General features: G+C 50.0%; 1 protein-coding gene across 1 annotated transcript in view; it reads left to right on the plus strand.

The window, feature by feature from the left end:
- The first annotated feature begins 5146 nt into the window (after positions 1-5146).
- The window catches only part of Nav1 (neuron navigator 1), a 171758-nt gene continuing 156971 nt past the window's right edge, over positions 5147-19933 (plus strand). The window contains exons 1-2 of the mRNA XM_032915084.1: positions 5147-5765; positions 10269-10372. Of these exons, the coding sequence (XP_032770975.1) occupies positions 5548-5765; positions 10269-10372 (322 nt within the window). The 5' untranslated portion in view covers positions 5147-5547. The remainder of the gene's footprint in view (positions 5766-10268; positions 10373-19933) is intronic.

The raw sequence follows: 19933 nt of genomic DNA on the forward strand, positions 1-19933 counted from the left end.
TAGCAGGCATTTGGATGTGCCCCAAGAGAAAATATCTGGGCCTACTGATGACCTCAGGAGGCACCACTGTCCATGTCTCAGCTCAGAGCGCCCCCTCCATGCGTCTTTCTCCACCCCTCCCCCTAATTCCACAGTCTTTCTCCTAAGCTGTGTTAGAGTTCTCTAAAGACACAGAACTGACAGAGTGAGTATATACATATATTCACTTATAGTCATTCATTAATATATTCATAGTACTCATTCAATAAATCCCACATGTGTTTACGGGATTTATTTCAATGGCTTATAGGCTGTGGTCCAGATGATCCAACAATGGCTACCTCCTGACAGAAAGACCAAGACTCTTATAGTTTTTCAGTCCATGAGACTGGATGTCTGATGATGTTGGAGACCTAGAGGATCCTTAGAGAGGTGCTGGGCTTCAGATACATTGGAATCCCAAAGAAGAAGGTTCTGATATCAGCAAAGGGATGCCTCAGCATCAGGATAGATGAACTTGCCAGCAAGGGTGAAAGCAAGCAGGCAAAAAGCAAAAGCGTCCTTCCTCTCCATCCTTTTATGTGTCCAGCCTTAGGGTGGCTCTTCCTATCTCACATTGTCCAATCAACAAAATCCCTGACAATGATGCCCAGCTGCTTGGGTTTAAGTTGAGTCTAGACGTAATCAAGTTGACAACCAAGATTAGCCATCATATAAGCTTCTACCCTAGCCAACATGTGTCACCAGCCACCAACTGGGCATATTAGACCTGGGGCCAGGCTGGATTACCTCTCTCATCTCTTCCTACTCCCCCTCCCCCTCCCCCTCCCCATGCCCTTATCAGTTCTCCCCTCAACTAACCCATGGCAAACAGAGTGAGGGGGCAGGGAACGTGTAGGATATGAGGAACATCAGGGAAAGAAAAGAAGGGAAACCCCCGTCTCCATGCTGCCCAGGAGTGATTCTCTTCTGCTCTGATTTCCAATCTATGGACTAAGTCTGCCTCCCAGCTCTACCTCTGAGAGACTCAGAACAGCCATCACAGCAAGGAGAGAGAGCTCCATGGAGCAAGGGGTGTGGAGGCTGAGGCTGGGCACTGCTGGTGGTGAATGGAGCCTGTGGATCCACAGAGCCCACCCCATCTGCAGTATGTCTTGGCCTAACTCAGTTACCCACAGCACCATCTTCCTGTCTGGTGAAAGGGGAATAGTAAACCTTACCTTCTCAGGCTGTTGTTGTAAGGATTGGAAATGATGCTTCACTAAGAGACACAGAGGGAATAGCTTGGTAAGGGCAGGTGGCTGTGCTGGGCATCCTCTGTGTTCCCCTTACAGATGCCCGGTACCTGGAGATGCACACTCAAAGGCAAACTAGGAAAGCCCCTTGCTGAACCCTCTGCCATAGGCTAGAATAATTTGCTGCATGGGGATGATTCTCTATTACTCTGAAGCTAACGTGGTTCTCCCACATCCCACTTGGGACAATACTGTCACCTGCTTCCTATCTCTTAGAAGGCTTCCTTCTGAGGAGGAGGGTCAAGCAAGGTCCCAACTGCAGTGGAGAGGCAGGGTGGGGCCTCAGTGACCTACCAAGGTGCTGTTTTAAAAGTCCTCTCCCATCATGCTTTTAAAAAAATGATGATCTAGTGAAAGCAGAGGGGGCGTGGGTGTACTCCATTAGCGAGGGAGCTAGAAGCAGCCTGGCCTTCAGACTGTGAGAGCTGGAAACCGGGCCAGCCCTAGCCAGAGGGTATAGAGATATCTGAGGCAAGGAAGTCCAGCTTCTGCAGAGCTAGGAGCTGGAGGTCCCTGGCAGATAAGGTAGGTAAGCTGGACTCCTAATGGGGGATTGGGGTGGCCTTTGAATCAAGAAGCAACACCGTGGAGACACTCTGAACCAAGAGACAATTTCTAGATTCTCTTAAAGATGTAATTTCCAGAAGGGATGATGCTCTGAGGGGCCTGACTGGATTTGGTCCTCACATTGCATTTGGATTGGGATTAAAAATGGAAACACAAATTGGCCATGCAGCTGTTTACCATGGGGGCTAGAACATAGAAGAGACAAACTCTTGAGATTGAGTACAAAAGTCTAAAAAACCTTTGCTGTGAGTGGACTGCAGGTTAGCTCAAGATCTCTGAGCCTGGCACAGCTCGGTGCTCTAGGCCAGGTCAGCAGCTTGAGCCCACATAAACCTTGGAGCTAATGCTCAGTGGTCACTGATGCACGGAGCCGACCGCTAAAGGGTAGGTAGGGCTGGGTAAAAGGAAGATGACAGGCTAAATCCACTCTCAACCCACTAGGGCCATGGGCTAAAGCCGGGGGCGCTCTCCTTGTTGAAGGACTCACGGTCTGTACCTCAGTAATTGTCAATATTATCCTGCCTTCATTTTTCGGGCTAAGCATGGGCAGGTTGAATACTTTTCTATGTTCCAGCAGGTACAGGCAGGACTTGCCTGAGTTCCTCCTAGGTTTCTTTGGGAGTGAGTTAGAGTTTCAATTGCTGGGAAGAGACACCATGATCAAGGCAACCCTTATAAAGGACAACATTTAATTGGGGCTGGCTTACAGATTCAGGGGTTTGTCCATTATCATCAAGGCCCATGGGAAACATGGCAGTGTCAGGGCAGGCATGGCGCTGGAAGGGCTGAGACTTCTACATCTTATACTGAAGGCAGTCAGAGGAAGACACTATCTTTCAGGCAGATAGGAGGAAGGTCTCTAAATCCATCCCCACAGTGTGACACACTTTCTCCAACAAGGCCACACCTCCTAACAGTGCCCCTGGACCAAGCCTATTCAAACCACCCCAGGGAGGGTACTTATTGGTCCTTTGCTTCAGCACTGAGGACAAAGCAGGACAGGCAAAGGGTGACTCACTCTCTCAGTCCTTCCTGGTGGGCAGGCTCTGAGTGCACAGTGGGGAAGCAGGAGCCAGATGAGCCTTGACTGTAGGTAACGACACTGGAGGGACAGAAGAGAACTTGTCATGGTTTCTGAATACTCGTGGCTTTGCTAACCATCGCCAATGGAGCAGGTGGAAGGGACTTTAGCTCTTCCAATGATGGCATCATGCCACCAAACTATGAACTAGAGGAAAGGGGAGAGGGCATGGCGTCTCCTTCTTGTCATCTGCTGGGAAGTTGAGCCTCTGTACACTGACTCGGAGCCTTCAAGCCGTTCTACAAACCCACCCCTGCTTAACACTCCATGTTAATTTCTTATGGACTGGTCCCAGGCCACAGGTCAAAGGTCGGGGAGAGGCATAAACAACCCCAGTCAGCTGCTGACTGTTTCTGTCAGCATGAGAGTGGCTGTGTGGGTGGCCTCAGGTGGACGGACCAAGCTTTGGGAGTTTTCTTCGCAATCCACAAAGGTCCTTGTCACCACTGTCACAGTGATAACAGTGTATCCCACCAAAAGGCAACCTGAGCATTTTCATTGCACATAAATCTTTGCCCACATCTTTAATCATGTTCCTAGGACAATTTTCTAGATTTGCCGTTGTTCCCACAGTGGGATAAAGGGCCTGGTTCTTACCAACGGTCCGTGTTACAATTTTCAATAAGATAGTAATCGATACCAACATATGAGAGCCTGTTTCATTTGCATGTTTAAGTCTTTGAATGGAAGCCCAGCCTGGTGGCCCAAGTCTTTCATCCCAAGCACGTGGGAGTCAGACACACTGACCTCTGTGAATTTTAGTCGGCTCTGCTTATCAGGTTCCAGGCCAGGCCAGGATGCAAAGGGAGCCTTTGTCTTTGTTTTGGATGACTTCATATTGCTCCTATGGATTTTTGTTTATTGTTTACCCCCCTTTTTAAAAGATTTATTTATTTATTATATATAAGTACACTGTCGCTGTCTTCAGACACACCAGAAGAGGGCATCAGATCTCATTACAGATGGTTGTGAGCTGGGAATTGAACTCAGGACCTCTGGAAGAGCAGTCAGTGCTCTTAACCACTGAGCCATCTTTCCAGCCCTGTTTCCCCACCCCCTTTCTTGTGCATGGTAAAGATCTTGTCTTTTGAGGCAATGATTCTTTGCTTTCCACACTTGTAGCAGGTATCCCTGTAGTTTTTTGAATGCCTGCAAAAGGTTATTATTTTTATAAAAAAATCCATATAGAAAGTTTAACTTTTATGTATTCAAAACCTATTGGCATTTCCTTGATTATATCTGCCTTTGATGTGGTGCTTAAGAAGTTCTTTCCTATAACAAACGTATGGATGCGTTCGTGTCTGTATTCTGTAAATTCTTATGTTTTGATTTTTTTTAAGGCTTAACTCCAATTGATCTGTTTTATCACATATGTCTTTGTAAAGTGCTACAAATTCTCTTTGAATTGAGAGCAATTACTTCACTCATTAACGTGGCAGAATTGGTGACTAGGAGAAGGGGAGGGAGAGAGAGAACTGGAAGAGAGGTGGGATGGTTAACGGTCACGGCTGAAGAGAAGGATGAAGGGCTATTGACAGGAGGTTATCTGGGGCAGCAGCTTTGACCTACAGGTATGGGGGCAGGAAATGGCAGAGAACAGTTTCACCAAGGCAGGAGGTAGATGAGGATCCAGCAAAGATACTGGGCCAGGTGCTCAAAGCCCCCATGGTGGTGGGGGTGGGGAGAGCAAGGAGGACCAGAAGAGAGCTCATCAACAAGGAAGGTAAGAGAGTGGGAGCCCTAAGGGGAGACAGGCTCACTAGTTACAAGTTTCTGAGTTGGGGGAGGAACTGGGTCTTCATGTCATTGGTCCAATGGCTTGTAGAAGAATATTGCGTTTTCCTTGGAAGGTGTCTTGAGAACCCAGGGTACCGTGAAGAGGTCTGAGAGGGTAACAGCTGTGAGGTAGTCTGTCTCCATTACCAGAGAGGAGCAGAGTCGAGGAACGCTAAGCAAAGCTGACATGTAGAGCATGCTCTTAGAGCCTTTTCACACACAGGCATGTTTGTCTAGAGTCAAGCAGGAAGCCCGTGGCTATCAATGCCACATGATTCTTATGTACTAGGGACAGGGACTTGGGACTTTACCTGACGTTCTCCCTTTGTTCCCTCTCTGCAGGATCCTAGTGCTGCCCTACCTCTGCTGCTGACCATGAATGGGATGGCCAACGTGAATTCCGCCAGCCGTCCACACTATGCCTCTTCCATCCCCGTGCCTCGAGCCTCCTCTCAGACCAGGATTCACACCCCAGGCGCTTCTCCTCAGCTGCGGCCTCGCCAACAGGCTGACTTGACCCTGAGTCCCCAGCGAGGGGTCTCCCCAAGAAGGGGCAAGGCTGCAGTCTCTTCTAGAAACTCATCCCCCAAGGCCTACAGGGGAAGAGGAACCCCCAGGGGTGCAGGGCCAGCCAGGGAACTGGCTGGGAGCGTAGAAAGCCTTCCTGGCTCCCCTTGGAACAGCCCCAGGGTAACCCCCAAAACAGGATCCAGAAGAACTGGGGAAACACAAAGCACTCAGAAGAAGAAGACCCAGGAAGGAATTCCAGTTCGCCAGACCCGAGGAAGGAGCCCGCCCCAGACAAGCTGTCATGGAGAGACACAAATTCCAGGGCCTCCTGAAGGTCGAATGCCTTCTGGCTGTCGTGGAAAAGATCAAAGAAACATCAACTACAAAGCCCCTAGGTGTCTGGAGCCCGAGGAAGGGGAAGCTTCGGGGACTTCCTCTCCAGTGTGCAGCCCTGTACAGAGCACGAGGCCCTCCGCTACTCCTGGGGTCATTAGCTTTTCCTCAGCCCATCAGCAGAGCCAGCCAATCACAGCCACGGTAGCCCCCTTTCAGTACAGGTGAGCTGGGGAGCAGACCGGGAGAGAAAGGGGGAACTGTGAGGAGATCAAGGGGCAAACTCAGAGGACAGAGGCTTTGGTGACAAACATAGTGTGGAGAACACAGAGCCAGAAAGGAAAGGGGGATGGCTGGAGACACGGGAGTGTGGTAAACTGAGATAGGACTGCAATCTAAAGTCTCTGGCTTTCTCCCCTCTGGGCCCTTGACAATAAACAGGAGCTCATGAAGAGACTCCTAAAGTGGCCATTTCACACTCTCTTGGAAATGATGAAACTATATTTAGGTATTAAAGGTGTGTGAGCGGCCAGATACACAGGCAGGTGCACCAGCAGGTGCTTTGGGCGTGCCAAATTTGTGTAGGCTGCTTGCCACCGCTGCGTGTTAGACAAACGGCGTTGTCTTGAGCACCGAGTCTTCAGTTGCTTGAGCAGAGAGACCTAACTGTGCTGTTCTCCTAGCGCTCTCGTGCCTGTCTGTCTGTCCACCTCTCCTTCTCTCACCTGCTTGTTTGCACCGCTTGTCACAGTGCCTTATGCCTGTTGAAACGCACGCGGCATATTGGCGGTCAGTACTATTTCTTAAGTCGACAGGCAGGTACTGTTGTCATTGGCAGTGGCAGCATATTCGAAGCAGTGTGGTCAACATGCCAGCCTCCCTCCCCAGCTGGCACACATGGCGAGCTAAGTGCACAGAATAACATTTAACCAACTAGGCTTTTTAAGTTAAAAAAAAAAAAAACTCTTTAGTAACATGACCACATTAAGTAAACTAAACTTTAATTACTAATCATTATATAGGTTAGAAATGCCAGGATGCAAATTGAACCCCTTCCTGACTACACTCGCTCCCCCCACCCCAACACACACACACAAACTCCTGTGCTAATATAGGAAGTAGCTGTCCCTTTGCATTTTGGGTATATAAAGGCTTTTGCCTCAGCCCCTGGGTACTGGGGACTCTTGAGACATCACAGTAATTGAAGGCCAGGGCCTTAGGAACATCATCCGTTCTTCACTAGGGGTCAGCTGGTATGTTTAGATCTCTAGACAAGAGTGTGCAACTTTATATCACAGTAATAGGTGTTGGGACCCGGGACAAGGAAATTAATATCCACCATATTCTGCGTGTGGTCAGGCCTATTTTCAGTACTACATTGGGTTACGAACACCACGTTTTACAAGGACATCCACACACCGAAATGCGTCCGGAAAAGGGCTGACAGCTTGGCGAGGAGTCCCTCGGAGGTGTCTTTTTTTTTTTTTTTTTTTTCCGGGGCTGGGGACCGAACCCTCGGAGGTGTCTTAAGAGCGACTAGGGGATGTGAGGAAGTTTGCCTGCTTTGGAGAGAGAAGGTACAGGATGGCGTGTGAGCTGTTCTCAAATATGGGTAAGGCTGTCACGTTGTAAGATGAATTAGTTCGCTTGGGCCAGCTCCAAAGAGCTGACTCAGTGTCAGAGTGTGGCTCAAGATAGACTTGAGGCTGGATAGAAAGAAGTTTCCAACAGCAAGAGAAGCTCACAAACGGCCCGTAAGGCGGGGTTATATTACTACAGGATCCCAGCTGATTCCACAGCCCAGGAGAGTTCTCCGCTAGGCAAGCCCTTCTGCCCGACTGCACGTACAGACTCAATGCACAAATGTCCCTTTCCCTAAGGGGCAGGTCACGTCTGACCCTTTTTTCCCCTCTACCTGAGATTCTGAAACTAAAGCTAAATCAAGAAACAGACTCAGGGAAGGCCTTCTTTTTGCTTTCTCTCTTGTTAGGCGTCAAACCACTAGCATCCTAGGCAAGGGCTCCACCACCAGACCCCCACCTTCATTTGAATGGCAGCTAAATGCCTCCCTGGTGACTATGACTCTCTTCTCCTACCTGATTCCCTTCATTTTGAATTCATTCTTTGGGAAAAAGTGCCTAGGTATTAAATAGTCTAAGATATTTCATTATCCACCCTACAAGTCCCCTGGTATATTTACAGTCTGGCATTTTTCAAAGAGGTCAACCTGTTTCCCTCTGAACATTTTAATGCAACTTAGAGAGAGAACTATGCTTCCACCGTTCAGCAAACATGGACCGCATGTTTGCATTTTTTAACAGGAGCGGGTTTGCTACACCACCTCTCCGGGAAGAGCTGTCCTTACCCACCATCCTTAGCCCCCTGCACTTCTTAGTCCCTCGGTTGTGGTTGGAGGATGGGTCACGGCTCGATCGAGTAAGATTTGGATGGAGGATACCCCGGCATGCTGTAGGCAGATGGGCTGGATCTCCGCACGCTCCGCACGGCCGAGAGCTGCTGCCATAGACTTGCTCTGCCAAGAGCTTGGCTGGGCCACCCATCTAGGCTCTATAGCCAAGGAGCTGCCATCTGTTCCCTAGAATCCATAGACATCCTGTTTTCCTGGAAATCCATCGCCACCCCCAACACCTTGGGCTTCTGTAAAAGCTCAGGTGAATGCAGAAGCAAACATTAGTGGGGGTCCTCTTCTTCTCCAGCATGGTCCAGGAAACGAGTCCATTACCCATGGTTCACTTCACCTCCCAGCCTTCTGTTTTTAAAATCGTGGGTGTGGCCATCCCAAATGCTCACCGCCTCCCATCTCTCACCTCTCACCTCTTCTTGATGCCCTTCTTCCTTGGGCCCCAGAAGGCAGAATGCCCCTCTGGCCATCTTCCAGGTTTTGGTTCACACATCCAATTCCATCACAGCTTCCTCCTTAACTCCCACAGTTCCTTGAAAGGTCACAGCATCTATATCACAATCTATTGTCTCTCCGCTTACCAAGAGCTTCCTTTCCCCGATAGTGCAGGCCTTCAGTCCTCAGCCTTGTCTTGGGTCAGACTGGAGTTAAGGAGTTGGTTAAAGGTGTCCAGAATGTAGGGTCATTGAAGTCACCAATGTGGTTTTTCTCCTCTCTGGTTCAGCCCCCTCCCCCTGACTTTGTTGTCCTGTCCTTCTGGGCTGAAAGGCAGGACAAGCCCTGGCATATAGAGAGATGTAAGACAGGTATAGACACAGGTTTAGAGCCAACCAAGAGCAGAGAGGCGAAGGCTACCTTCCTCCATGCTCCTAGGTCTGGGGTTCCTGGTACCTACAGATAATTCAGTCTCATCTGCCTTTGTAACACAATGTGGCAGTCAAAGCCCGGTAGCACCTATATGCTCCAAGACAGACACTGCCTAGCTCTCTCTATATGATGCTATCCAATGAAACCTTTAATACATAGCGTTCCCTTGACTCCACAAAATATCTGTCAGTTTCACAACAATAAGTCGCATGCCCATGCTATTTTTTCCCCAAGAAAACAACAGTCTCCTTTCTCCGTGTCTCCTCGACTGCTCAATACTTGGGTAGATCGAATGTCCCCACCATATCAAGCGCCTCCCAGAGGCCAGCATGAGATCTCCTGCTTTCTCAGTTTACTCCACCCCGCCTCATTTGGTGCTGGGTACCCATCTGAGGGCTGGCAGGCTCACAACACCCCAAGACTGCCCAGAAGGCTTAGAGCAAGGCAGCTATAGCCACAGACCCTTCCTGCAAGCACAGACAGTCAGACTGTAACTCTAGCCAGGCCCTTTAGAGGTCATCTTTCCCTCCTGATGAAAGCCAGGCACAGAGAGGGGAAGGTGTTCGCTGGGTTACACAGTGAGCTCACGGTAGAGCTGGATTCAAGAGTCCCAGACAGAGAGGTACTGGAAAAAGTGAAAACCTAAGAGACAAATAGCAGCACTAGAGACTCCCAGGATTCCCTGGCCCAGCCTGTCAATTTCCCCTCTTGTCTGCACAGCCTTCCCTTCCCCCTCCTGCCAAGCTGCCAAAGGGTCCATTTAGCTGGTGACATCGGGGCGGGGATATGGGGGTAGGCGGGACTGTTCTGAGCCCAGGGTAATTGCCTGTAAGGAGAGCTCCCACAGCCTTTGTTCCTGGAGCGGTTGTATGGTTGGGGCTGTGTTCTGAGGTCTGTGCACTTGGTAGCCAGTGCCCAGAGACCTCGCCCTTCCCGTTGGCACCATGGGCCTAGCTTGGACTTGTCTTCCCGGGAGTCACAGTGGCTCAGGCTGAGCCTACTCCTCCATTCCTGACCTCGTGTGCTTGAGGTGAGCGATTCCACAGAGGCCAGATGCTCTCTGAGTGCCTGGAGCCCGTGGCTTCAACTTCAGACAGCTCTTCCCTGCCAGCATGCTCTCTGTCGAGCAAACATGACCGTCTTAAGGGCGAGAATCACAGCGGGCAGAAGACTCCCAGCCGGAGCTGCTGGGGCATCTTCCTGCTCTGTGAATGGTGTACACTGCTGGGCTGCAAAGGGTAACAGATGTTGAACATTCCCGTGCCCTTGGAGACTCCTTCCTGGTCCAGCTCTGCTGCTTGCTGGAGTGTTTGTCTGTACGCACATCCCCAGGAGGCCTAGGCATTGTAGAAGAGAGGACCCAAGCTCAAAAAACGGTTTGCCAAACTCCACAGGGGGGCTTTGAGGTCATGAGTAACCTTTCCTTCTCGTCCCGCAGATTACAGACAGACCAAGAACCTGGCCCCGTTCCTCAGGAAAGCAGGGTCCTTGATGGATATACCAGCCCCCCTCTCAGGACTGAGGACAGCTTTTCCTGCGTGGGTAAGTACCCTGGGAAAGATTTCCTATACGGGACCTGCTGTCTGAACTCTTCCTATCTCTGAGGGATAGAAGTGGCCTGGGCTGAGGACCAGCTTCATTTCTGTTGTTTTAGGATAGGAGCCTAAGCTGGTCTCAAACCTGTCATTCTTCAGCCTCAGCACTGGGCTTATAGATGGTACTACCACACCCAGCTAGAATTTATCTCTTTTTTAAAAAATTGTTTTTATTTTGTTTTGTTTTGTGGCAGGGTCTTACTATGTAACCCCTGGCTGGACTAAAGCTTGCTATGAAGGCTATCTACCAAGCTAGCCCTAAAGCTTTCAAAAGTTAAGTGTGTGTGCGCGTGCGTGCACACACGTCATGACACACATGGAGGTCAGGGGACAACTCGTAAGAATTGGTTCTCTCCCTCCATCGTATGGGATGCAGGGTTGAAATCAGGTCATCAGTCATGATAACAGGTGCCTGTGTCTGCTGAGCCTCCTCTGCCCTCAGGCCTGTCTCCTGACTGGAGACAGTCACCTGTGAACTGCCCGGAAGATTTCCCCCTTGCTTGACTCAACTCATAGTAAAGCTGTCAAGCCTACCAGCACTTCAGGGTCAGGCTAGGAAGGTGGTCACAGGGGGGGCCAATGTTTGTCCAGTGCTCAGATAGTGAGAATCTCTGTGTACGTCACAGGGAGATCACAGTAGAGAGGCAACAAGCTGGGAGAGAGAAAGGCAGGTTGTAGTAAAACCCAAGTTCAACATGATGGTGCTGGGAGCCAGGGTGCCAGTCCAGAGCTACCTACCTGGCTGCCCAACACCCGCCTCACTCCCAGGAACACTCATAACAACAAGTCACTCCCACACATGCACCCCTCCCTGTGTCCCCGTAATCACAATGTCACCCAGTGACGCTGTGTGGCCCCCAGTACACATACACTGTTAACAAACCCAAAGGCCCGAGACTGACCCAGAAGACCCTTGACTTTACACCCAGCAATATGCTTGTTCCAAGTACAACCTCAGGTGTCAGTGTCCCTGGATGCGCACACGATGAACAAATAACCAAGTGCCTTGTGACCCATTGACTGGGACTAAGACAGTCACATTCTAAAGGCCCTATAGGATTTACCTTTGTGTGTTGATTGATTTCCTTGCAGCCTTAAAACAGAAAAATATACCTTGGAATCCAACAACGTGTAATACCAAACAAAGTACACGTGATAGCACACTGCAGGGAACAAACGCTATCTGTCAGTGGCCCCGGCCAAGGGAGAGTTACTCCAGCAAAAGCAATACACTTGGTTTTGTTTGTGGTGCTGAGGATTGAACCTAGGGGCTTGTACATGCCAGACACATGGTGGACCGCTGACACTGCCAGTCCATAATGAACTTGCTTTTAGAAGACCCAAGGCTATTCAGAAGGTTGGTCTCATAGCTTCGTTGCTGGACTCTGAGCTCACAGCCTGGCCTTGACATCATTTGTTATGGGTAGCATGCCTCTGTGTCTTCTTCTCCCTGCTGGGCAGGTGGGAAGGTAAGCTGGCTCTTAGGAGCCATCTCTAGAGAGCTCAACAGCATTGATCCCGGAGGACTGCAGCGCTACCACACTGGCTTCCTATAGCAGGCCTTGCAGAGGAAGGTTCTAGGGCAGGGCCTGGGCATTTAAAGGGCAAGCACCTCCTCCCACAACAAATACACATGCAGGGCATGGCAGGGACAAAAGTAAACCGAATTTCACAGGCGCTGACAGAGCGTCAGAATAGAATGTGGTAACCAAGAAACTATGTGCAACTCTATTTTTACATTTGCAGTTCTGTTAGCGTAATGGCTTCCTTATGTGTGTACCACATTGTTAGGCTAATGAGCTCCATCCACCTAGCCAGGCGCTCCTTACTCATCCTGACCCCTGTGAGCTGGGACGAGGACTTTTGCTTTTCATGTCCGCTGCAGGCTGACATTAGGGAGCCCTTTGACTTGTTAGCTTGGATGCCACCCTCTCCAGTCAGATCTCAAAATGTCCACTAGATCCCAGGTTAGGTGATCCCTATGGGGAAGGCGAATGAACTCTGGGGATGAGATTCACAAGAGCAGAGGGAAGCCCCAGCCTCCCCAGGGACACCGAGGGAAGGGATCAAGGTTCACGGGCTGCCTCTGTTGGGGTCCTTGCTGGTTGTCATGGTGACAGACCCATCTTTGTGGAGGATCCACTGAACTCTTCTTTGATGGGTTAGGTGGGGAGAGATTTAAGATATGCCTTCTTTGTGGGGGACCCCACTCTTTCCTGAGCTTGAAGAACAGGGAGAGGGGAAGAAAGGAAAGAGCAGGGTTTCCACTTCGTTTTGCTCTTTTACTTCTGAACTCACTCGGGACACGTCCTGAGTCGCTCTCTTGTGTCAGGAAGTGCCCAGTGAGCATTTTCTTTGTGTTAGACACTTGCTGACGCTGTAGAAAATGAGTAAGACTTTAACCTGACCTCAAGGATTCACAGTTCAGGGGTTCACTCTGCAAGTTCTTTCGGAGCATCTTTGTCCCCAATGTCTCACCCAGCGTCCTGCCGGTGTGCCTGTTGACAAAGGCTGTGCCGGGCATGCATAAACCATGCTGCAGTAGGGCCCACATCACTGCCACTTCTTGTGGAAGGATAACAGGGCGCCTTGGAGCACATGCATGCAGCTGCTTCCTGGTTGCTGGCTATATTGTTTTAATACTAACCCATGGGAGATGAGGCCTTTAAGCTCAGGTACGACCCCTGCCTGTTGGTGAATTCCCTGTGTTTGATGAGCAAGGAACCCAGAGTGAACAGTCTGTCACTTGTGCCTTCCATGTAAGCCAGGTTTGCTCTTCCAGCTGAGAAGACGCCACCAGTCTTTACTCTCTCATAAGCACGGGGGAGGTGCAGGGTCCCAGAAGGGGTAGAGAAAGAGAATGCCAGAGAGTTCTCTCTGCCGTATACCCCACTTTAAAACAAAACAAAACATAACCTTACTCTGCCTGAAATAGAGTCCAAACAAGTACTTCATGATCTTTATATAGCAAGAAGAAAATCTCCCATGATGCCTTGCCACCATGCTGGGGCGTTAGGGATGATGGCCTTCATATGCGCCAAAGACTATCCACAGCCAGCTGTTCCTTCTGCTTTGCCCTGGGGGCAAGAGTGTCAGCCTCCAGGCCACAGGTGTTTGTGCACGTTCCCCTGACTATCCCAGGGTGCACCTGGGTCTTCCAGGGACGGCTTGGCTCTGGGCCCATCGCCTCACACTCAGCCGGGGCTCTCTCTGCACGCAGCCATCCTCAGACCTTAATTTGAACAGGCAAGGAAAGCAGGGCCGACTCTGCCACATGCCCACATGTGTGAGGCTGTGTGCAGGGCTGGAAAGGGTCGCCTCGAGGTTTACACGGATTCCTTAATTGCTTCCACTTTGTGGCATGTTTGAATGAGTGTTAAGTGGACACACACTGGAGAGATCTTTTCTCATAGAAACATGTGTCACTGGGGAACCAGCCAGAGACTCCTCTCTGCCTCCTTCCCATATGAGGGCTGATACACACAGAGACCGGGACAGGCCTGTGCAGTTTGCCTCCGGCTGGGAGATTTTTACTTGTTGGTGGTGTCTTTTCCACTGGTGAGAGGACTGTCTTTAAGCCACAGTTCATGCCTTTGGGGATCGGGGTGCAGAGCAGCGCTCGTTCTAAGGAAGCTGTTATGGCTTTCACAGTATAGCTGCTGTGACTTAGTCTGGGACAGGAGTGCGGAATGAGCGCTGTGCTCTCCGGGGGAGGGGGTGCAGAGATGGCTGAGCACTCATTGAACAGCACAGAGGTGCAAGCCGACATCAGAGACCACCGTGAGTAAAAACTTCACTGGACCTTGGCCTCGTTTTCCCTGAGGAGGAAAAGCCTTAGCCTTATGATTGATGGTGGTGAGTCAACAGATGGACAAAAACCAGGACCATTGCCACCCAAGTCCCGAAACACGAAGGTAGCCAAATGATAACGGAGGCCAGCATTTATCGCATGCCCGCTATGTGTCAGCATGCACTAGGCACTTGCACAGGAAGTTCTTTGTGAACTCGGTGTTGGCTCTTCGACATTACTTGCTCAGGTTAGAAATAAAAGAACTCGGGGCTCTGAAACCTCTCTAAAGGCTCGACACTCCGGGCTGTGTCAGGATTTGAGCCCTGCTTGTCTGAAGGTCATGCCCTTCTCCGTGCATCTCCTGGCCTTGCCATCTGCCATTAGGGCTCACTGTGGTTACTGCACGTGGTCCAAGCGCAGCTCAGTTGCCAAAGACCCCCTGCCAAGTGGCAGGGAAGAAAATGGGGTCAGCGAGCCACACTCCTTACCTCCGTTTCCCTCCACCCCAGCGGATCAGGATGTTGCTGGCACCTCTGTCATTCTGGGTCCGTGTCATTTCATGCTGAGTTCACACGGCTGTGTTCCCTGTCCTCTGGGGACTTCTGGGCCGAGATAAGCCTGATGTCCCAGCCATCCGTGGAGTGAGACATGCACGCAATTGACCAGAAAACAGAGTGAGTTCGGAGTGGATGCTATGTCCTCCAGGGCTGTGCCGCAAGTGGGGCAGAGGGGGAGGCCCCAGTGTGGCAGAGCTCAGAAGACCCTTCTTACCTAAACACTGCAGCCATCTGGGACCAAGTAGGCTTCCAGGAGTTGAGGTGGAGGGCAATAACACTTGTAGCAGCAACTGATACTCATTGTAGCTTTCTGTAAGCCAAGCATCCTTAGAGCACATTTAATCTGCCCAATCCGGCATGAGGGCTGCAGCCTGGTCCTGCACCTTTCTTCTCACTCCCGACTGGCCAGTTGCACAGCACTGGAGAAGACAACTTCTCTGTGCCTTCCTTACTCTGGGTTGTTTCTGGGGGCAATAAAGGTAGCTTTTGAAGCTGGGCATGGTGGCTCACACTTGTAATTCTCAAACTTAGGTGGTGGAGACAGGGAGATTTGAGAGTTCAAGGTCATCCTTGCCTAAAGAGTGAGTTCATGGCCAGGCTGGGCTATATGAGACTGTGTTTCTAAAAACAGTATTAAAGGAGTGAGTGAATACATACATACATACATACATACATACATACATACATACATACATACACCTTCCCCTACAGGTTAGTGGGAATTAAGCGCTTCCAAGTGGGTACATAGTTAATTATTTAATGTGGGCCCAGTATTATAAGTGCTATGCTTTTCATCCCACCATACAGATGGGAAAACTGCAGTACAAAGTACTTAAATGATTTTTCCCGACTTGGTTCATTCAGGATTTGAACCCAGGCAGCCCATCTTTGGGGGCCGTACACTCTGCCATATATGCTATGACCTTGTCGAAGAAGATGTATTGAGTTCAGTGAGGGGTCGGTGCCTGAGGGATGAAGCGTTGGGAGGGCCAACCTGGCAGAGCCTGCCTCTGTGAGGGGTCCAAAGGAAGAGGCTAGAGGAGGGAGGTCATCTGAGGTATCCTGCCAGAGGGGATTGAAATAGAAAGAGAGGGATCTGGATTCTGCTGGCTCGGAGGAGGGAGGGGGAGCGAGAAGACTGAGCGACTCCTCCCGACAGCATTTGGCTGGCAATGAGATTTATCTCCAGAGCAAATTGAACCCAGTAGGAACAGTTTTTAGCAAATATCAAGAACTGCAGAAGCTGGGCAGCCTGGAGTTCCCTTTCCCAGTGTTGCCCTGGGCCAGGCCCTCCTCATATCACCCCTACTGCAGGTATGAGAGTGGCTCCGCCCAGCGTTTGCCACTTTGAGTTTTCAAAACACAATACATGGAGTCAGTACATCGAGTCGGTAAGGCCTAGTTTTCCTGTTTTCTGCTACACTAAAACCTCTGCCTGCCCAACCCCGGAAGGAATTAATATTCAACAGCAACCTTCTATTATATATAAGTACACTGTAGCTGTCTTCAGACACACCAGAAGAGGGCATCGGATCCCATTACAGATGGTTGTGAGCCACCATGTGGTTGCTGGGATTTGAACTCAGGACCTCTGGAAGAGCAGTCAGTGCTCTTAACCACTGAGCCAACTCTCTAGCCCCAACAGCAACCTTTTAGTTAAGCACTTACTATGTGCCAGGTAGTATTCTACAAGTTTGAACAAAATGGGCAGAAAGCTTCTGTCCTTGAGGAGTTTAGGATGCAGTTGGGAGCTGTGCAGCCATGCAGGATCCACAGAGAATCCAGCAATGCTTCTGCCCTGACCTGTGTGTCCCATCCCAGAGATCAGGGTAGAGGGCTAGCCTCACAACACCCTTGAAACTAGAAGCATCGGTAGTGGCACAGTTCCCGTCCCTCATGGTGGAAAAGCTGAAGGAGATTCGGGAGATTGAAGCAGTTATTGGGGAGCAGTGAATGAATGCACCCCAGTGTCCAGCCCTCCCCTCTAGCTGCCGATACAGTCCAGCAGCCCCTTCCCAAGGAATGATCCTGCCCACCATTAAGATAGGTCTTCCCAGACTCTGTATGTCTAGAGGCCTGTCTCCCTGGAAATTCTAAATCTTTGTCAAATTTGTTTGTGATTTATTTATTTCATGTGTATGAGTACACTGTAGCTGTCCTCAGACACACCAGAAGAGGGCATCAGATCCCATTCCAGATGGTTGTGAGCCACCATGCGGTTGCTGGGAATTCAACTCAGGACCTCTGAAAGAGCAGTCGGCGCTCTTAACCATTGAGTCATCTCTTCAAACCAGTCTTCGTCAATTTTCACAGCATCACCATAAGTCATCTGTGGCCATCCCCCTTCATCTGGGTCCTTGCTACTTCCTTGGAACTAGAGACTAGATGCTTTCCTCTATGCTTTTCCTGGGAATGATGCCCCCGCCCTCATCCCCAGATCCTGTATGTCTGAGACTTGGCTGCTATAGGGAGAGTCACTCTTTAACTGTCGGCAACTGCTTGAGTTAATTTTTTTTGTTTGATTTATTTATTGATTGATTGATTGATTGATTGATTGGTGTTGTTGGTTTTTGTTTTGTTTTGTCTTTGTTTTTCTCAGAAACCCTAGCCCCTTGTTCAGCTTGTGTGGACCAGTGGTCCTCGGGGGACAGCCTGAGCATAAAAGAACGACCTAATCTTAGGGACCTCCCCAGACTGGCTCTGCCCTGCCCAGTGAAGGCTGACCAGCCGCCATAGCACCTCTGTGCTGTGGTCTTCTCAGAAATCCCAGGGTGGGTAAGGACCTACAGGGGCTCAAGGAGTCAAAGCTTCCTCATCCTGGTGCTGCATAGAAACTGGACTACATCCTCTCACATCCCACACGGTCCCCTTGGCAAGAGGGTTAGAGCCCCTGGCTCTGCCCGTCCAGGCTGCTCAGCAGACTTACAGAGAAGGAGCTCCGGGACAAGTAGCTGAAGAGTAAGGTAGTAGACACAAGGGCCATGAGCATAGGTACTATCTTCTGTGTGACCTCGAGGGGACAGGAGGCCGAGACTTCGGAGGAAGCTAAGGTAGGGCCAGTGAGATCCTGGTCACTTACTTCAGAGCAGCCAAAGTCCTGGGAACAAGAGAAAGTAAAAAAACCACCTGGATATACCTTCTTTTGGTTTTATTTTCTTGAGACAGGACCTCACTGTGTAGCACTTGCTAGTCTGGAACTTGCTGTGCAGACAGACAGACCAGACTGTTCTGGACCTCACAGAGACCTGCCTGCCTCTGCCTCCCAAGTGTTGGAATTCCAGACATGAACCCTGTACCTTCTTTTAAGGATTTCACTGCCACTGACTGCAGATATACAAACTGAGGGTGTTCTGCAGTGTAAATGGGGTTGGATAGATAAGAGAACTTCTAAATTGAAGGAGAACTCAACCTCAGTGGAAGTGGAAGCTGGGTATATGGATCCTAGGATTCCATACTAAACCGGTCCAGCCAGGAGCAGGATTCTGTGAGCTCATTGCATCCTCCCCGCTGTAGAAGCGACGTCCATTATGAGGCAGGAGGAAGTGCTGAAATGGCAAGCTCCCGGTGGTAAGACTGGATTCTAAAAGGGTGAAGCCCCGCCCACAGCCCTAAAAGCCCTGCCCACTGCACAGAGAACTATTTCCAGGATCTGCAGAGCTATTTTTCTGCACCAATTGCCAGTGATACCGGTTAAAAATAATTGAAATGCAAATCCATGGCAGCCCTCTATGGAATACTATGCCTTACTGAGAAATCTAACAAAAAACGCTAACAGGAGGTGGAGGTGTCGGCGACCGGTGAGAGCAGCCACAGCATGGGAGTGTCTTTTGTGGGCAGTACTTGGCCAGGTGGCTCTAAGCAGTGTCTTGGTCACATCCTGTTAAGGTTCCTTTATTCATACAGTTATCTGTAACTGTTTGGAGCTCCTGAACCTCCTTAAGAAACTGATGGGCAGTGTGTCTCAGAAACAAATGACTGTCATCTATCTGGGCATGTGGCTGACATCTGGTGACTCGGTCTGCTGACCTCCTAAATCTGGTCTGTGGATACAGATCATAACATTATTTTCTGTGGTAGGATGTCATCAATGGGTTGGCAAGACAGCCTCAGCTATGGGCCTTGTGTTTTCCTTCTGTTTGGGGGTTTACTTGGCCCAAGTGAGGCAATAGGGTTTATTACAAATAGGTCAGTTATTCCCGGGAGGGAAAAGTTGCATAAGATTATCTCTAAGGTCCCATGTAACCTTGTGATTCAGCAGCGTGAGACAAGTAATGTTGCATGGAGGATCTGCTTTGACTCTGGGTTAGATAATAAAAAATACTCGCCCAAGTATTTGGCCTGCTTCTACTGAATATATGGGGCACACACACACACACACACACACACACACACACACACACACACACACACTTTTCTCTCCTCTCCCTTTGCTTGCCTCATGCCCATAGTTGCCGTGACAACCAATCTAGGATGGTCTTGGTCTATAGACCATGTTATCTAGGTGGTACAGAGCTCATCCGAGGCCCAGTGTGCAAGTGCCAGTGAAGCTCTGTGTGTGTGTGTGTGTGTGTGTGTGTGTGTGTGTATGGGACAGTTGCCATGGTAACAGATAGGACACATCCAGGTGGAAACATCTGAACTTCTTGTTGGCCAGAGAAACAAGGGAATGTGGTTTGTAAATGAGTTCAATTTCAGACCGGGCTCTACATTAGGTGTTTCTTCCAGCTTCTCCCGGAAGTCCTGAGAGCAGAGGAAGTGGAGATTCCACATCCTCCCACACTACCTAATTTACAGGACCAGTGGCGGTGCAGAGAATACAGGCGTCTAATGTCATGTAGCAAGGACTAATCAGAAGCTTGCGGGAAGCGTTAGGGTTACTGGGATTGCGAAGGACAGAGTTCACCAAGCCAAGCCAAGTAGAGACTGGTGGTACTGTATGCTACTTCCTCTGTCCATGGGATGGTTCCCCTCTTGCTCCCCATTCCCAAGATTCAGTAGGCCAGGTTTACTGTGACTGTGGTCCAGGAGCTACTCTAACCTCCGGTACAGCAAGTATAGGGGTTACAGGATCTCATCAGTAGGACCATGGACTTTCTTGTTATGGGGGCTCCATGCTTCTTGGAATAGTATGCAGTACGAAGTAGGTCTCCAGATACAGCTG

This window comes from Rattus rattus, chromosome 10 (genome assembly GCF_011064425.1).
Source record: "Rattus rattus isolate New Zealand chromosome 10, Rrattus_CSIRO_v1, whole genome shotgun sequence".
Taxonomy (NCBI): Eukaryota; Metazoa; Chordata; class Mammalia; order Rodentia; family Muridae; genus Rattus; species Rattus rattus.